The sequence below is a fragment of the Stylophora pistillata genome, chromosome 5 (genome assembly GCF_964205215.1).
Source record: "Stylophora pistillata chromosome 5, jaStyPist1.2, whole genome shotgun sequence".
In the NCBI taxonomy this organism is placed as follows: Eukaryota; Metazoa; Cnidaria; class Anthozoa; order Scleractinia; family Pocilloporidae; genus Stylophora; species Stylophora pistillata.
This window is the reverse complement of record NC_142523.1, coordinates 34,370,645-34,390,191: the sequence shown is the minus strand read 5'-3', so window position 1 is coordinate 34,390,191 and position 19,547 is coordinate 34,370,645. Positions and strand designations below refer to the sequence as shown.

General features: G+C 38.0%; 2 protein-coding genes and 1 pseudogene across 17 annotated transcripts in view; 1 reads left to right on the top strand and 2 right to left on the bottom strand.

The window, feature by feature from the left end:
- Positions 1 to 19,547, top strand: part of LOC148731608 (uncharacterized) — a 136,763-nt gene that overhangs the window by 71,245 nt on the left and 45,971 nt on the right. The gene's annotated exons all lie outside the window — the stretch shown is intronic.
- The window catches only part of LOC148731599 (sorting nexin-5-like), a 221,112-nt gene continuing 202,075 nt past the window's right edge, over positions 511 to 19,547 (bottom strand). For 3 of the 15 annotated variants that reach the window (XM_088759385.1, XM_088759387.1, XM_088759388.1), the window contains exons 2-6: positions 3,379 to 3,418; positions 3,171 to 3,276; positions 2,568 to 2,657; positions 2,048 to 2,113; positions 511 to 1,406 (exon numbers count right to left, since the gene is read on the bottom strand). In XM_088759385.1, the coding sequence (XP_088615511.1) occupies positions 1,269 to 1,406; positions 2,048 to 2,113; positions 2,568 to 2,657; positions 3,171 to 3,276; positions 3,379 to 3,389 (411 nt within the window). In that variant the 5' untranslated portion in view covers positions 3,390 to 3,418 and the 3' untranslated portion in view covers positions 511 to 1,268. The other 12 variants (XM_088759381.1, XM_088759380.1, XM_088759383.1 and 9 more) reach the window with 11 other exon arrangements.
- On the bottom strand, positions 14,886 to 18,305 carry LOC148731611 (uncharacterized; annotated as a pseudogene).

Genomic DNA, 19,547 nt, shown 5'->3' with positions numbered 1-19,547 from the left:
TCTATTTTTACACCTGATCTGCGCGTGATCTCATCAGAAATAAAACAGCAGAAGATTGACTTGTTGGGTAAGGTTATAGGGTTAGGAGTGGGAGGGTCATTTAGGAAGTTTCATTGTTTTGGGCTTCAAAGACAAGCCAACCTATTACAGCACTGTTTGACATGTTTGACAAGTTCTTTTTTTTTTCGAAGGAGCGCTTTGCTCGTTGGCGAAAGTTAAAAGGTCCATCGACTTCACACTGCCTTTAAGTCAACGCTATATTCAGGGGTGGTGACTTGCGTTGAGTCGGAGGGGAAGAAACACTGTACCCGTGATAGAGCTACAAGACAAGTATTATTGTAAGTGGCCCATTATACGTTAAAACAAATATTTATAAACGGAAAACGCAGTTTTTCACCGGAATAAAAGGTCACGTTAACCGGTATCTTCGCAGAGGAAGTCAACAAAAGACCTTTTATTCTACTCCTTACGGGTAATTAAAAGGTTATTTAAACAGAAACTTTCCACCGCTATAACCAATAACTTTTATTAGGCTTTCTAATACAAGAGAAGTCAATTTTTGGTTGGCACTTTTTAAAAGATTGGAAATAGAACTATTTTTTTCTTTTTTTAATGGGGTCAGTTAGTCCGAGAGTACATAGAAAACATTGCACATCTGAAAATCATTCATTTAGAATCAATTAAAACATCCTTTTACAAGAGGAGGTAGAGAAATAAATTTACTTTTCAGTTTTAATCTGATCTGCCCGAAAGAACGTAAAGGTGAAAATTCACCGTGAAAAGTATTTAATAAATCTTCTGGAGCCTTGATTCAAGGCTGGTATCCTTAACAAAGTTGAGAAATTCATTCCCGCTATGAAATATTTGCTGATTAATTTCCTAGTCATTGCCACATTTTTGTCACCATTTCTGGCCAATTTCTGCCAGAATAACCTTTTCCAGACAATCAGCTTGTAAAAGGAAGCATAATAGTAAACAGCGCTCTTAAAGCAGAGGAGTGAAAAAGCAAGGGAGGTTTGGGTCGAGTCGCTTAATGAATCCGACCCAGGCCTCCCTCTCTTTTTCACTTTTCAGTTCCAATCTTCGCTCCATTTTACCAACTGAATGCCTGGAACAGGCCAATGCCTGTAACACCCTGCTGTCGTTCTAAAGAATTATTTTTTTCTTAACAGTATTAAATTGAAATAATCTAATGTCATACAGAAAGTGAGCCATAAATTTTGGCCACCTAAGTTCATGGGGCCGTCTATTTTCTTCCTGCTTCTTAATTACGCAGATCTTTTCATGTCATTCAGTAGTTTGGTTAATATGGCGTACGTATCTCTTCCATTCTTTAACCGCGATTCAGCGTACTGGATAAGACTTGCTTGCAGGCTCAACACCCTTTGCCTGTTGTAACGGATCATCTGCATTAAAAAAAAAAAAAAATTAAGATCAGTTAAATGAAAAACACTGCTCATTATTACTGGTATTGTTATTGTTACGGTAACTGATTATCGGCAGAAAGATAATATCCTCGCTATTTCCACGAAACACAATTTATTCAACTGTAAACAACGGAGGATAACCTAACACGAGCTAGCGACTACTCTTGGAACAATCCAACTAAAATTAACTATGTACTTATCTACGCTTATCTGACCACAAGCAAAGTACTGTCCTTCTCTTTGGCGAGATCTCCTGAAGACTTCCTTCGACTTATCGCACTCCACGGTAAACAGCTCTGGGCTTGACAGCAGAATGTCAGTTTCACATCCGAAAGGGAAAATCCCCTCACTTGTCACTTGTCACACAATATCGCTTGTAGATCACAAACAGGGAACGAAGTCCCAAATCACAACATATATAAGCATCCGAAGAGAGTCTAGAAGTTTCCAAAAGTAACTATTTATAACCATTACAATAGTAACTATTTATAACTATTACAGTAAACTCTATTTTTAAACTGATGAGTCACAGTTCTAGAAAATTATTAAAAAAAACACTTTTCGTGACATTGACCTTCGCGAACTCTCTAGACAATTCCGATCCTTGTAACATTATTTACCTCTTTTTTTGCAGCTTCTGAGATTGAATTGTATGCTTCCTCTGCTTCTTCTTTGGCTTTTTGAAGCTGATAATGGAAAATGCACAAAAAAATTTGGTAATCTTCCATTCTAGCATTCGACTTGATTCTTCAAAACCTCAACATGACCTTCAAGTGATAAATGTCTATTGCATAGTATCGCTGAGTATTTTTACGAGTTGTACCGTGTTTTGACGAGCCCGTAGGGCGAGTCAAAATACAAACAACGAGTAAAAATAATCAGCAATAACACACTACAAAACGTTAAATAATAGATTTACTATCCAACACGCCACATTGTTATTTCATTGCGGGCGAATTTCGCGGATATTTCTGGAGTACAAATATCGTGTGATATCGTGTGATATTTGTACTCGTCTCGCGCGTTATTTGTACTCGACGAAGCATATTTGGATAATAAAAATCACGAGCAACAGAATGAGGGGAAAACTACCAAAGGAATGTATATCACGTGCAAAACGCAAGTTTGTCTGAATCTTACCGCTTCTTGGTTCTTAGGTTTGGCTTTTTCCAGTGCTTTTGTTTCATTCTCAAACTCTACCAGTTTACAAGTACGACAGAAAAGCATCTCCTACAGAATAGGAAGTGGACGAAATAAATGCGTTAGAAAGTTAAAATGTTCATCTTGGGACTGTAAAAAAATGGAATAACCAAGTTACAAAAGTTAGGGTGTTACATTTGCCATCCCGAAGTCCCAAATTTCAGCCTATTGATGGTTCCATATTAAATTCTTCCACAAAGCTTCGTGATTAAAAACTATTCAAGTGAGTTCACCTCTCTGTTCCACCATTTCAGCCTTGGTTTACAAATTTTCCCCGTTGTAACTAGACAGCAGAGCAGTACAAAAATAAAAATACTCTAACTCCAGAGCTAATACAATACAAGAGTTCTGTTTTCTGAAGGTGCTTCAGACAGAGAGGTAGAGCCCAGTCCACTTGTTCACAACATGACCATGCTCTTATCCCAGCCCAGTCCCCAAAGAAAAAATGTTTATCACCTTCCCCACCCTTGCCCATCACCACCAAATCCCACCCCCTCCCCCCTGAAAAATTATACCCAAGTTTTCTAAAAACATTTCACAAACCTTGGCAGCATCCATGTATCCAGAATAAAGTTCTAGAGTAAAACCTAGAGTGTTAATTGTCATCATTAGTGGGCATAACATCCAGTGATTCCTGGAGAAATGATCACTGAGACACAAAGACAAAAACAAAACAAAACTGATTAAACTATTGGAATTGTGGAACACTGCCATCAAGGGTACAAGATCCCCCAGAAAAAAGCTTCCATACCTTGACACCATTTAGTGGACTTGAAAAAGTCACAAAGCTTCTGGAAAAGTAATCAGAGTAAACATTAAAAACTGGCACTTCATCTAACCAAGGTAACATCCACCCAATGTAAGTTGTATGTTCTAAATACTGTTCACTGTAAATTTTTTCTAGTACTAACAAAGAGAATGTCTTCAACAATCAAGAGCTTCTTTTTTAGCTCAATCGGTTAGAGCACCGGATTGTGTTGTGCGGGAGGTCGAGGGTTCGAGCCCTGGCTGGACCAATAATCATGGTCTTAAAATAAGTGAGGAAAATTTGCTACCTTTCTATAAAATCAAGAAATGGATAGATATGCTAGTCTTCTCGGATAAGGATGAATATATATTAAAACTGTAGGCCCCGTCTCCTGCAGGGTTGGGGTAGGAGATGTCAATTTCCCACACATGATATTACTGTGTGATGATTGTCCTCCCCTGGGGTGGGATGGGTGGGATATCTGCTGAAGATGGGCTGTATTGCCCTTTGCATATCAGACATTTAGATTTATATGTTCAATTCCTTTATTCTCCTAACCTTCATACACTATTCAGCTGTGATAATGTAGGGAGAACTTCCATAGTAGATCAGGCTTAACACTTCCAAAACAGAGCTACACATAATTTTCAAGCTAGTACTGCAAATGGGATATAAGCTCTAGCAGGATGAGCCTTGTGAGCTGATTTCACCATTCATAGAAACATTTTCCCTCTCATTGTCAGTTATTACAAGATGGTTGGAGTGACCAGAACTACAATGTAGCATTGGAGTTGTGGTAAATCAGTGTTTATTTGTATATTGGAAAAAAAAACATCATCCAAATCATGTCTGGTCCACTATTGCTATAAATTATTACTAATAATTTATGTATTTTCATATTTACTCAATACATCTGTTTGTTCCATATTTTTCTAATATTTAACACTTTGGGCCATTACTTCCAATGTAAGCAATAGTGGACCAGACATGATTTGGATGATGTATAGGCAATTTCAGAAAAAGAACAAAGACCCTTTTAGTTCCTTGGTGCTGTTATCATTACCATGAGCAGATGCCATGATGATGCCAGAGCTAAAATCATTCACTGCTCTAAGAAGTAACACCAGTATCTGAAGTTGACAAAGAAATTCAAAATCACCATTATGATACTTTAACATAAGTATAATTCTGCCAGGGTAAAACTGTCATCATACATCATTATACATTGTTATACAACAAGATCTTCATCATTAATAATAACACTTCAAGTATATTTTGACTTAGATGTTCTTCTGATATCAACATTTTGGCCATACTTTCTTTCTAAAATTATACGAGACTGGACCATAGACTAAAGTGAGATTTCAGGGTGAAATTTACCACGGTCAGCCTAGCTGAAAACCATAGTGCAGATGATACATTGTAGTAAAGAAAGATTGCTACGTCGTTGCTGACTGTGTAGCATTTTGGTAAAGTTCTATAATAATGAAAAAAAAAAAAAAAAATTCACTGGAAGAATCTCAAAATCGCCAACACTTAGAGGCAAAAACTAAAATTTCACTTTCCTCTTGAAGCACCCTCTTATCACAGACCTGTGCTGTTTAGTGTAAATTAAACCAATCGACAAAATCACAAATTTATTGTTTATTTATTACCGAAAATATAAATTTACAAATTTACACATTAATGGCTTTCCAATCACAATTTCCTGCAGAGTTGACATTTTAGAATACCCTAAATTTTCCCCTCAAAGACCCCAGAGCAAACCAACGATGGGGATGAACTCTATCCTTTAACCACAAGCTGCAAAGGATGCAGAGCATCCAAGCCCAGACTAACTTGTTGGAAGGCAAGCATTTATGCCAACTCTGATGCATGAGTGATCACAACATAATTACTCCTTACAATGTCATTACTAGTTAAAATAATAATATCAGGCAGATATTGAGTGATGAGAATAGAGAATACTATCAATTAAGGAAATATCAGCTGATCCAATACCAAATTCTCTTAACTAATATCAAAAGAATTGTATAGAAAAAGTCAAGAGAATTCCTAAAGAGATCTGAAAGGGGAAGGGTTAGCCAGCTGAGCCTTCCAAATAATATTCATTTTAGTGAGTCATAATGCCTCCCTAGAGTAAATTTTCAGTTGGTACCAGTCATTAAAATTTATTCCTTACTTACACTGACCCCATATGTCTCCTTGGGAAGTGGTGTCTACTCTTCCACACTATCTCTTCTTTTCTGAAATTCTTCATCAAGATCCTAACTAGGAGGAATAACTTCTAATTATTTTTATTTCTAAAAAAAAGGCCAAGTCATTCTGGTAATGGTTAAATTCAAAAGAAAGTTAAGTCATATGTGGGCCAGTCCTCATTATATGCACTTTGGCTGGAGTGTTTTCTAAACCCTTTAATCCCTAACAGTGATTGGAATATAATTTCTCCTTACAATATCACCCCTGAATCACACATTAAGGCCAGGAGAATAAAGGAAATGATCACCAACTGGAGAAGCTCTTGATTGTTGAACAAATTCTCCTTGTTAGCACCTTAAGAATGTATAGAGAACAGTATGGACAATATACATACTGATTTTAGGGTGTAAAGGGTTAATGCCCACAGGAAAGAATGAGGCCTACAGCAACATGAGCTGGTGAGAGGTTGATCTGCAATGGCAGGAGGTTTAACACTGATAAGGAAGGCCCAAGGATTTCAACAAAAGCTGGTTACTGGCTTATGGAAAAGTTTAATGAAACACATGAAGATCTCTCATCATAATTTAGGTACAGACCCCCAACAAATCATTCCCAAAGTTGTCTTAAATTTTCTTGCAGGCAGAGAAATGTGCATCAAAGAACCATCTCTCTGTACCCCAGCACAAACTACAATTCATATTTTACAACCCTGAATGGGATGTACACAGTATGTAATCATAAACTTTAAGATATTCCAGTAATATTATGATAATTCTAAAAACTTAAAATAAAAAAAATCAAAGCAATTGAGACAAAAAACATTAGTAGAAAACCACTTTAAACACTTTTTACCTGTGACTATGATGTCAAAACTCATCCACTGCTTGCGATAAACTTGTCATTTAAGATGTTTTTTCACTTTGCTTGTAACTGGTGGCTATGTAAGTTAGAATAAAAAAAGGTGTTTATACTTTTAGTGAGCATAAGAGATGCCATAGACAACTGGTTAACCTACTGGTCTAAATAGAAAAGCCAGAGGGTTTATTACTCAGAGAGAGGAGTTTGATCATGATCGTTATCAAACGTCATTTTGCCAAGTTGCAGCAGACACTTGTGTGGTTACAAAAAAATCACCCAGGTATAGGCACACAATCAGCAAGAAAATTGTTTGCACATTACCACTGAAATGGAGATAATTATTCTGGAATATTTGGCATACCAAAGATATCCCTTGTACCCCCACTTTCACCTCCTCTTTTCCTCTTCAATGTTGCACTTTGTTTTATATATTATTTGTTTTTGTTTTTTTTTACAACATTGGTGACTGGTGGAAGGTGAGTGTTGCAAGAAACTGAAGTTCTCCTAAATGCTTCCTTGAAAGTGGCTCCATGAATTTCGTATGTTAATTAGTTTTTATATCTTGTAGGCCCCTCATTATCTTTTAACTTCCAAGATCTGATTGTAAATTCTCCCCTTTAGTTGCTATACTCATTCCCTTGTAAATTAGTTTCAACAATTTGTTGTTTAAAGATCAAGATGACAACCTCTACCAGATAACTTTTAGTATTCTCATTACCTGTTTACTGGGGAATGTTTGGAGGTTATAGGGAGAGGTTACATGTTAATCACTTCTTAGAGTTCAAAGATTAGAAGGGAACCCAAACTAGCATGTCTTTTTCCAGTATAAACAACAACAACGACAATTTAACATTTATACAGCGCAAACTACTATAGAGATAATCAGTTGCGCTTTACAATGAGTTAAGGTGAGATCGGACGTCAGAATTCATCAGGCGCAATAAGCAGCCACTTCAGTCCATGTATTAAGTGATCTCACCTTCCCTCCCCAATTCACTCTTGATTAGACACTACACAAAGATAGACCACAACACCGGGCACTACGTGTCCGACTCTTTTTATCGTCCCTATCTGAGAAGACTAGAAAGTCTAACCATTTGCAGATTGAACTTCATGACACTTATCAATTATAGGACAAACACGCAAATCGTGGAGTTTAAAATACTATAAGCTTCATTTTGCCATGGTATGACTGTTGATTAACATGACTACATACCCCATGTTCACAGATATCTCTGCCAAACACCTGTAAGAGTATCATTGGTTATTATTTGAGAGACTCACGTTTTCCTCTTTCAGAAACTTTTGCAAAACTTCATCTCTTGAAAATGCCGGGTGGACCACAACAAGTTGAAGAAATCTGAAGAAAACCAAAAAAATATAGTTACATATTTTTCAAAAATATAAAATTTTGCATATTATAACATTTTGAGATGTGGCTAGCCATATACTATGTATGCATGTGAATCAACATTATTTGTTAGAAAGTAAATTCCATGTTAATTCAGAGAAAAAACTATTATTAATAATGACTCCTTTGTCTTCTTCACTTTCATTGACCTGTTAAGGCAAAAATAGCAAAGATAGATCAACGTTGCTTGATTCTGGGCACTGTTAACTCTTTACATCCTAAAGTCATTATGTTTATTCTCCATACTCATTTCGTTATGTTTCCTGTGGTTCTGGTAAAGAGAATTTGTTTCACGATCAGGAGCTTTCTCAATTGATGATCATTTGCCTCATTCTCATAATCTTTTAGTGCGATTCAGCAAAGACAAAGCAGAGAGACACTCTTATAGAAAGTAAAGCAGTTAAATTGAGGTCAGGATACCATTTCCTTAAGGATAACCTGGGGTAAATTTCTATTAAATCAAAGATAATTAAACGTTGTGAATTTACAATGCTGGTTTAAATGGTGAATTTTGCGATCTCACCTGAATAGAGTGAATGGCAATCGAGAATGAAGGGAAAAATATGGATAGGGCACGTGTGCTGGCCTTAGCCTACTCAGCAGGCGTAATTAGGGGAAGCAAATACTATGAGTTTTCTTAGAGAAAATGTCCGCCATCATTGATTCTAATGGAAGCGGAAAGCTGGGGAAAGAAAGAAATTTTTACCAAAGAGCAAAGAGTACCAAGGGGGCCTGTGACGGTTAAAAATAAGGATAAGGGCCTGGGTGGGAGGGTGAGTCCTGTCCCCCTCCCCAAGCTTACCCCCACCGTCCACTTTGACTCCAAAGCAGCATGGTAGATAAATCACGGAACAGCGTACGCACGTGAGTTAAGGAAAATTTCCGATGAGACCGGTTCACGCTCTTGAGTGCATGCTGGGTAATTAGGGCAAGCAAATCCAAAATGGCGGACACGCTCGGCTACACTCTTTTGCTTGATCTGAATACTTAATGAATATCGGCTTTGTTTCAGAACTGGTCGCAATTTTTAGTATTGACAGTTCAAGATAAAAGTCACAGCTACATTTTGAGCTCTGTATTTTCGATTTTAATGCGTCAAAAAATAAGATATATAATGGTTAACTACCGATGTTGTGTTGGAGGTTGTAACAACGACTCAAGATATCCAAAAAAGATAGTGAAACGGTCACATGTCGAAAATCTTCGCTGGCATTTTATTCCGAAGGATCCAAAGAAAAGAGCCCAATGGATTGCCAGCATATCCAAAGGACTTGTTGGATTCGAACCCGGCAACTACAAGACTGTTTGTTCGAATCACTTTCAATATGGAAAGCCAACGTACTCCTCACCAACTCCAACTTTGTATATGGTGCCAAGTGACTCTAACAAACCTTCACCCAAGAAAAGAAAGCTTGTGGCAAGACACGAAGTTGTCTCTACTGCTGAGGCATCCAATAACTCAAGCTTCAAAGAAGAAGGAACTCAATGCTTGATAATAAATCCGCTAACATACGGAAGTATGAAGTTTGCTGATTTAACAACAGAGCAAGATGTCCAGCGTTTCACTGGATTCCCTAACGTAGAAACATTTCAATTGATGTTTAATACACTCTTTGAAAAAGCCATGTGTATGCACTACTGGAAAGGAGACAAAGAAAGTGCTTTGAAGGACACCACCAAGCCCAGGTCAAATAATGTACAGAGAGCTCTAACCTTGGAGCAAGAGTTTTTGCTAACCATGATGCGAATCAAGCTAGGACTCTTTGTATTTGATCTGGCTTTAAGGTTCAAAGTTTCCGAGGCGACTGTCAGCTCTGTCTTTACCACTTGGGTTAAGCTGATGTCTAAAGAATTAAAGTGGATGATTTCCTGGCCAGATAGGTATTTAATTCGTTCGTTACTCCCGTTCGTTACTCCCTTTTGGCAATTTTTTGTACGTGTAACTTCTCGTTTATTACTTTTGTAACTCAGTAGAATGCCAATAAAATTAAAAAAAAAAAAAAAAAAAAAAAAAAAAAAAAAATTCAAAGAAATATGCCTGATATGTTTCGACGATATTACAGAAAGTGTAGAGTCATCATTGACTGCACAGAACTATTCTCTGAAACCCCATCAAGCTTAGAGAATGCGGCAATGTGTTGGTCAAATTACAAACAACACTACACGTTAAAGTTTTTGATAGGGATAACACCAAATGGCCACATATCATTTGTCTCTGAGACCTTCAGTGGGAGGTCATCTGATGTTTTTATTGTAGAAAACAGTGGTTTCTTAAACTATCTTCAGCCACATGACCAAGTTATGGCAGACAGGGGATTCAAGATTCATGACCTGTTAGCATACTACCAATGTTCTCTAACAATTCCACCCTCCAAGCATTCCAATCTCCAGATGTCAGGTGCTGATGTTAGGAACACATCACTTATTGCTAATGTACGGATTTATGTCGAGCAGGCTATCAAGCGAATTAAAGACTTTGCTATGTTAAAGCAAGAAATTCCCATTAGCATTCTTTCCCATTTGGATGACATAATCATCATTTGTGCAGCAATATGTAATATGAAAAAGCCTTTGAGTACATAGATTTCATTTCATCAATTATGTTTGCATTTTGTACCAGTCCAAAATGTTCCCATTCAATTTTCTCACAGGTTATAAGCTATGGTAGTCAAGTTTATTTACACATCTTCTAGAATACAATTCCTTTATGGAATTACACAAACATGTTTGTATATAGCTACAACAATGTTCAAACAATAACTTTGAAACTTTAGTAATACTAAATACTATAATGTTTTGGTTTCATCCGCACTATTTTGTACTATTTAGTAGTTTGTTGAGGTCATATTGCTTCCACTCTATAATTTTAATCATTATCTATTGCTTGTTCATTGCAAAATCTGCAAATGAATGTTGATTCTTGTTCAAAATTTGAGCAGGCCCAGTGAAACCATAGCATACAACATTCACACTGAACACTGTTTTCATCATCACATTCAATTTCATCTGGCTCAAGACAGGGTTTTTCACAGACAGCACAATAATAAATAGGCCTAGTACCTAGCAACACCCTAGCAACATAAGTCTTGAAAAAAATTGTTAGATTTGGTATGATATCTTGCCACAGTTTTAAATCAAACTCAATAATTTCAATATGAGCACCACTAAGTGGAGTCCAAACAACAAAAAAGGTTTTAGGACATCCTGTTAGGGCCATTTGTCCTTGTATCTGGTAATAATAACTGTGGGTTCTCTTGAGCATGATATTCCCATTCACTAATTCTAGATAAGTTGTATTGTTCCAATGCTCATCAAATTTCATGTCTGCAAGTGAGTATGGACATTTATACTCAATACAAGAATGACCACAGCAATCGCAGTGAAAAATACCATCTGGGGTAGCTCCCACAAAAGGGTAAGTTTTAGATATAAACAAGCCACAAGTCTGAAGCTTTGCATTTTTGTGTTTTTTGGATTCTTGTGCAAAGAATGATGCAGCAGCATCTCTCTCATGTTCTCTTCCCCATTTAATGGCAGGTATCATTGACAGATCGGTACAATCTAAAATTCGCTCAAGAAGAGGTGTTACTTTGCAATTTGGCTTTCTTTTTCTAAGAATTGTTTTTGTCTTTGTGTATACTTCATGAAAATGAGATGCAGTTATTCTACCTTTTCTTTGCTCTTTCCATATACTGGAGTTAGCCTGATCCCTTGTGGCCTTTTCTAATTCTTTAATGCTACTGTCATTGAAAGATAATTGTTCCAGAAATTGTCTCACTAATTCATCAGCATCTACACCATTGTTTTTAGAGGATATATCATCAGCTATAATTTGTAGTGATGGGGGAACATCATCAGAAGTTGGTGGTGCATATGAAATATGGATGACAGCATCAGGATTTATGTTTCGAAGAGAAGCTAGAAACTTTTGCTTGCTTTCTTCGGTAACAACCCTCAAGGATTCTGGCCGAGGATCAAAGTTCTGTTTTTCCTTGCTATTAATAGCATAACTTGGGTTTTCTTTGACTACCTTGTGGCTTTGGAACACCATGTCCTTTAATTTCATGGGTTGGATGTCTTTCTTGCTAGTATTATTCCACACACATGCCTTATCTGTGCAGGAAGGATCTGTGAAACCTTTCTGGTTGGCAAACTCAACTTTATATAAAAGGGCTATGACATGATTACAGCACTGACTGTATCCAGCTGTACAGCTACAATATGCCCCAAGAATTTCACCGGGAGATTTACAAATTATCCACACTTTATGAGGTTCTTCGCGAATTCTTTGAGATGGAGTGACAGATGCAAACAACAGAACTTTGTCTTGTCCATGAATTGTTTTTGAGTATACAGTGTGCACAAAACCACTTTTAAAGTATGAATACGCTTTTCTGATTTTATATTGACCAATATAGTCAGTGTCGAAAGCTTTTTTTCCAAGTATAAACGAGAATATTTGACCAATGTTTGTATGCGGCCACTTTGTTACACAGTCCTCCCAATCGACCATGGATAACGGATCCTTTATACCGCATGTGCGTAGTAGTTCTACATGTTCATTTTGTAGTGACTTGGCTTGGCTTTCGGCCGAATCTCGAATAGGCGTTTTATGTTCAAAAGCTACCAAAGCACGAGCAGCAAGATCCGAGTGTGTCCCTCCAGAGGGCAAACCTCGCTGTTTAAGATAAAACTGCAATTCCCCACATGAAAGTTCCAAAAAATCTTCGAGGTGCGTGGCCATGATCGTGTTGTTGGGATATTGAACTGTCAACGACTTTTGAGCGAGATGGCAATAACATAAAGAGCTCAAAATGTAGCTGTGACTTCTATATTGAACTATAAGTATTCAGATCGAGCAAAAGAGTGTTGTTCGTATCCGCCATTTTGGATTTGCTTGCCCTAATTACCCAGCATGCACTCAAGAGCGTGAACCGGTGTCACAGTGATATGTGTACCCCCGTGATATGTGTACCCCCGCACACATATCACTAGTGATATGTGTACCCCTGGTAGGGATACACAAAACACTGAAGCTTTGCACCCGGGCCTCTTAGAACTTCAAAGAAAACAAGGTGGCTACGAGGAACAAATTTTGTGGTTTTATATTTTAAAGTTTTCGATCCAAAATATAAACGGAAGAAGATAAAAGCGCTTGCTTTAGTAAGGGGATACACATACTGACTACGATTGCCGTGATATGTGTATCCAAAGTGTATCCACAAGATATAATGGGGATACACATATCACTGAACGGCGATCGCAGTGATATGTCTATCCCCCGACTAACTCGCAGTCGTCTGTCAATTTGGAATAAATAATACACTTACTAGCCATGTATAAGCTTAGCTAGTAATTTGCTGGACAGACAAAAGCGCTTGCTTTACCAAGGGATACACATATTGACTGCGATTGCCGCGATATGCGTATCCACATTGTATCCCCAAGATGTAATGGGGATACACATATCACTGAACGGCGATCGCAGTGATATGTGTATCCCCTGACTAACTCGCTGTCGTCTGTCAATTTGGAATCAATAATACACTTACTAGCCATATATAAGCTTAGCTAGTAATTTGCTAGAAAGACAACAGCGCTTGCTTTACCACGGGATACACATATCACTTACTGCGATTTCCGTGATATGCGTAACCCCGAGATATGTTGAGGATACACATATCACTGAACGAGAGATCCCAGTGATATACGTATTCCCTGGCTAGTGCGATGTCGTCTGTGAACTTTTTAAATTTGTCAGTGACACATATGATTGGGAATCAATAAAACTTGCTGTCAGTTGGTGAAATATTTCATGCACTTACGTACTTACGTACGTAGCCAGTAAAGGAGCTAGTAGCAAGTAATTTCAGTGCTAGACAGGCGACAAAGCCGATACGATTGCAGTCACCAGTGATATGTGTATCCCCAAGATATATTTTTGTTTAAATGACAATTTCGATTCCTTTATATTTCCAATAGATTGTTTGATGTTTGCTACTGGCCCATAAGAACTGTCGGACTCGCGAGTCGTGTCTTTACAGTTCTGATTGTGGAAGATGGTTCAGTGAACGATTTGCGTCCATTAACACAAGTTAGCCGTAATTGTTTATTTTTTGGAGGGGAGGGGGGTGGGGGATACACATATCACTGGCCGCCATCTTGGAGGGGGTACACATATCACTAGTGATATGTGTGCGGGGGTACACATATCACGGGGGTACACATATCACTGTGACACCGGTCTAATGACGTCCCTTGTTGTGTTTACTTCTCCCCTCTATGCTTTTAAAACTTTACCGTTGAATATCTTATCAAAACACAAAGTCTCTGGTAGTTTAATACTTAAACCGCGAAGACTGCAACGGAGTTAAGGATTCTACCGTTTTATTTTTTTTCTTTTCATCGACTTAGTGGTAGAAATGCTATTTTTTCGTACTGTTTTGTCATTCATTGCGCGTGGTGTTTATTATTTGGAATTTCGAAACGGACAAGTTGAAGAATTGGCATCGTAGTTTCAAGGCAAATTGTGGTTTGTAGCCCACTGTTGTTCGTATTAAAGTTAGTTTCATCTTTTTAACGCGCGTTCGAGATGTAATGGAGGAATGAAATAAATTATATCGACTGAGTAAAGCAAGCGCACGATGCTCGAGGTAAGATTATAAACTAGGTTATCTTGACCCTATCTTGGGGGTGTTGGTGGTAATAGGTCGATTAGCTTACATTCAATATCGCCCACCCGAGACCGAGAGTGAACTTCGGTTTATTCGTCAACAGGAACCAAGAGCAGTTAATTATCAATCACTTCTCGGGTACTCGTTGGTACTCTTGATGATGTTAATTGACTGATATCGATTGTTAAATCAATGCTTATTTCTTTTGGGCGCTTTGAATGTGGAGGATCGACCAATACACTGATTCTTTTTCGACCACACTGCATATTCATATTTGTGTTGGTCCAGCTTCAGAGGCTATGACAAGTTGTCTGTATGTGAAAAAAATTCCATCGTTGTAGATATTTAATAAAACGTTTAAAGGGGAGAGAGGATTCATTACGGGTCAGATTTGTACTACTTATCTTTTACACGGAATAAGGAAATTAAGACAGGATAATGAACTTTGCACATTTTTAACAGTTCCAGTGTTTAAATCTAATCTTTTACTGTTATACATTGTACGCGAACTGTATGTAACATAACATTGGCTGCATCACTTAGCTTTGCCCTTCCTGTACAAAATGATTCACTTAATGTACAAGAACACCTATAAACAAGTCATGTACTTATCACATTGAAAGTTACGTACTGCTAATGCTATGTTTAATTATACATGTGCAACATTATAATGATATAATCTACATGTAGTTAAATATTACATTTGGTATGGTCTTAAATTGCTGTAGTGAAGTGACAGCATTTCAATGTTTGTTTAATATTCTACTAAGCTACAGTTATGCATAACAATTTAAAATCAGATATATTACAGCTTCATTTACCTACTGGTCATTTTGAATGTAATGTTCAATTAATTTAATTCAAGATCCAATACAACATGATTAAATACATGCATGTCTCAGCTTTGGCTCCATGCACTTTACTTATACCCTGCAAAACCAGTTACAATATTGCAAAGCTAACATGCTACATACACTAAAACTGATATTGAGCTCTGTTCACTTAACTAAAGTGGCATATACAACATGCTTTTATCAGGTTAGTTCTAACATGTTGCATTGAAACATTTATTAATTATTTTTAGATGTGTCTCTGTGTGTAAAAATGCATTCATGTTGAGATACATTTACTTCATGCAGTGTGGGTCAGTGAAATCAGTTCTTATGTACAAATCTAAAATGTTTAAAAATTACTGAGCCACCCCCATGACTACTTCATTCTTCATGTGTAGGCAATGGCGTAATATGTATAGTCATGTGGGACCTGGAAAGACAAATAGTTGGAGTTTGGAAGACATTTGAAAGGTTTTGTAAACACAACTGGCATTCTCTTGATAGATCATAAATTGGTAGCTCCTCCCCATAGTTCCACACCATTAGTGCTGCTAGCTGCATGAGTCTTGGAACTTGTCCATCAGGTGTACTGGTAACTCCCTCAATTACTGTTGGGCTGAATGACCTTTGTCCCTCCAGTGCAGATGTTCCCTTGGCAGAAGCTTTCCAGTGAAGTTTAAGTTTGCAACCATCAGCTTTTAGTGACTGAATTATATCCGGTAAGTCATTGTTTACTTTCTTTTCTATCCAAGCTTTAGGGTAAACATCCTTTGCTGTAAGTGGCCCATGTGTGCTGTTTTCTCTATTCTTGTTTAAGTTATTTCTTGCCTCTTGCAAAAGGTCTGTGGTGAGCATTTGGGCATATTCTTTCATTCTTTCTTCATGAACTTCACGTGCCGCTTCTGTAGTCCTGGTGTTGGTTTTTCCACTGTGCAGAATGTTCTCAACAAATGTGATTAAAGCCTGTTTTGATAACTCTGACATGTTATCATTAAGATACAGTTGTGAAAGGTTGAACTGTCTTTCTGCAAGAACATTGTTAACTGGAAGACTGAAAATGTGCTTGGCGTAGAACTCAAACAGGTTTGGAGTGGCTTCTTTACTTATGAGTGAGCTCTGTTGTGATAAGGCCATTTCTTTGATCTCACATAGCAATTGGGGTTCCTTTAATTTCCAAAGAGTGGCCCATTTAATTAATCCAACTCTGTCCTTAGAGACCAATGTGAGAATGTTCTGTCCATGAACATGAAAGGGGGTGTTCACTGACTTCTCTTTTTGATTTTCAGATCTGACTGGAACTCCAAGAAGCTTTAAAACCGAATGCCAGAAATGACTTTGGTATCTCTGATCAGCTCCCATTCCAAACAACTTAGGAAAAGTTAACCACTCTGCTCCATCATCTTTGATTACTTTAAGTGCTTCTTGTAACATTGGCCTCTGCACTTGTTTGTGAAAATGGTCAATAGCTGCTGGGTCTTTCAATGACATCTTTACCTGTTGTGATGTTACAAGAAAAATGTTCTGATGGAGACTTCAACATTTCACTTAAAGTTTCATGTTGCTTCAAAACAGTTGCTGGCCATAACCATGCAAGGTAACCACTGGAAAAACCAAGTTCTGCATCACTAGCTTGGGATGTGTTCAGAGATGGAATGATGAACTTGTCAAGGAATTCAAACAAAAACTTGATTTCAACTTGAATCATAGTACTTGAGCTCATCTTAATGACATCTTGCCAAATAGTGGGGTGGCTATCTGATTTTGGCAATCTTTGAAGGAGATGCTCAGCAAGCTGTAGACAAGCTTTTCCATACTTAAGATACCACTGGAGAGTCTCGTGATAATATGTCCACCTTGTGTCAATGAATGTCTGAGGAAGGTGGCTCTTTACTAAGAATACCTAGAGAAACATACGTAACTTTGTATTGGCTTGGACGCTCATGATGGAGCCAAGCTATTTTATATAGCAATTGTAAAACATGGGGGTTACACATGTCACCTTTTGCTCCAAACCCAGCCTGGCACATTCTTCTCAGCATGAAGTTTAGTACATGTGAGTAGCATCCTACAAAGAACATTTCTTTTCCAAAAAATTTGGTGTTGTTTGCTAAGAGACCATTTACTTTTCCCTTTTGGGTAGAGGCATTGTCCCCAACCAACCCCGAAAACATTGGTGATGTCATATTCATTTTTCACAACATGATAATCCACATCAGACTGGTGTTTTCCAGACCCGCTTGCTGTAAGGCTGTTTGCTAGGACATAAGCGTGGGGCTTGCTCTCTCTAAGGCACCAGGTGTGAACACCCACTATGTGCCTCTCTTCTCCTCCTTTGTGGGAGTCATCGCTCCAGAGATGAAAATCATACTTGGAGTTTGAGAAGCACTTGCGTAAAATTAGTTTGTCTGCTTCACCTAAGAGAACATTCCAGTCAGAAAGTGTACTTGGGGAGACAACAAAGTTTGTGGGAGGGCTCCAATCAAACAAAATATTGAAAATCAGATGTAATGCTACAGGTGTCTTTTGATAAGATAACAAAGATGCATGTTGCATGTATCTGACACAAGCCATAAACATCAAAGTTCTTTGGTTGTATCCATAGTTACCACGTGCAAATGTCTCCACAAGAGAATATCCCTTTTTGACAAACTCATTGTTCCCCTGCAATTTCTTTTTCAGTTTTGAGGAAGCAGATCTTGTCCCTCTTAACTTGTTGCTGACTTGTTTTTATTTTTTTTCGGTAGACGTAAGCTTGTTTTGACACTTTTTGAGTTGAATTTGGAGCCTCAACACGTCCTTTTTCAATTGGATGTTCCTTCCTTTTACAAATACTGAAATTATGAAAAGGTGACAATTGAAATTAGTCAAATGTAACTCACGGATTTCACATGATAGAGTATGGTAACAAAGAATACAAAGTAAAAATATCCGACTAGAAATCCTATCAATGAGGTATGTTTAGAAACTCTCGATAGTGTATGACACTTAAAGATACGCGTCGTTATGATTTGCTGACCGAAAAATTAACTTGCCTGTACATTTTGTTACTGACTATGCGGCCATATCGACTACTCTATCTTAACATTCGAGAGGTTTTTTTTTCGGCTTCTGTTTGGTGGGAGTGTTATCGGTTTATGATTAAAACCATTTAAAAGTGGAGTCTACTACGATCGCGCAAGTTGCAACCGGCGAAAACTCAGAATGGGAATGAAAATCAGTAACCGTAATTGGTGGCTCACACAATCTGCAGTAGTATTCGTAGACATTTGTAAGTGTTTGCATTTCCATTCCCTCCTTAAAAAACACTTACCTAGACTGCGCCTTAGGGTTTTGACTGTTCCTTTTAGATTGGCGTTTTCGGACCTCAAACCCTTACACTCTCTCTCGGGTCGATCGAGTTTTTCTTCACTTAAAAAGCTGCACACTTGCACTGCAATGCTGCTTTTTTCTATGTCTTCGGAATAATTCACATATTTTCTCGGCTTCTTTTTGACTGGTGGCTGATTTTTGCAAGAAAACTGGCTACCGTGAGCTCTTTTACGTGCCATCAGGTCTCATCGTCGGTGAGTCGGCCGGTGATTAATTAACAAAAATCTGTAACTTTGATGTAAACAACTCACGGCACGAGCCCGCGTTCCTTTTCTCACGCAGTGCTACAAAGTAATGTAATCTGCGCATGTCTGAGATTTTCATGGGGCTACGGTTTCCATGGGTGGGGTACCTCTCCGTGAGGCCTAAAATTACACACTACGCTGGCCTTAGCAAGGCAATTGCAAGCGCACTGGTTGGGCAGCCTAAGTGGATCCTTTAAGCCAAAGTCTTCAGAGCTTATTGCAAGAGCTAATCCCCATACCAGCAAAGTAACAACTGGACATGCTCGAGCTATAGTGGGGTATACTGGCCCTTGGTGAGTTTGGAAGGACTGAGCGCACCGGACTGCCACTACCTCGGACCAATATTCCTCAGTATTGCCCTTGTACTCGGTTAGTAAGAAGTTAGTTTTCTGTACATTATATCACCGACTTCACTATAGAGTCACTCTCATCTTGTTTTACAGCATTTATTCAATCGGATGGTTTCTAATACGGCAGATCTATGAGAGAAACCCGAAACAGGCTGATACATCTTCTACATATCAACAGTAACGTTATCGCACAGAAATAGCCGCGATTCAACAATGAAACTGCCTTTTTAAAC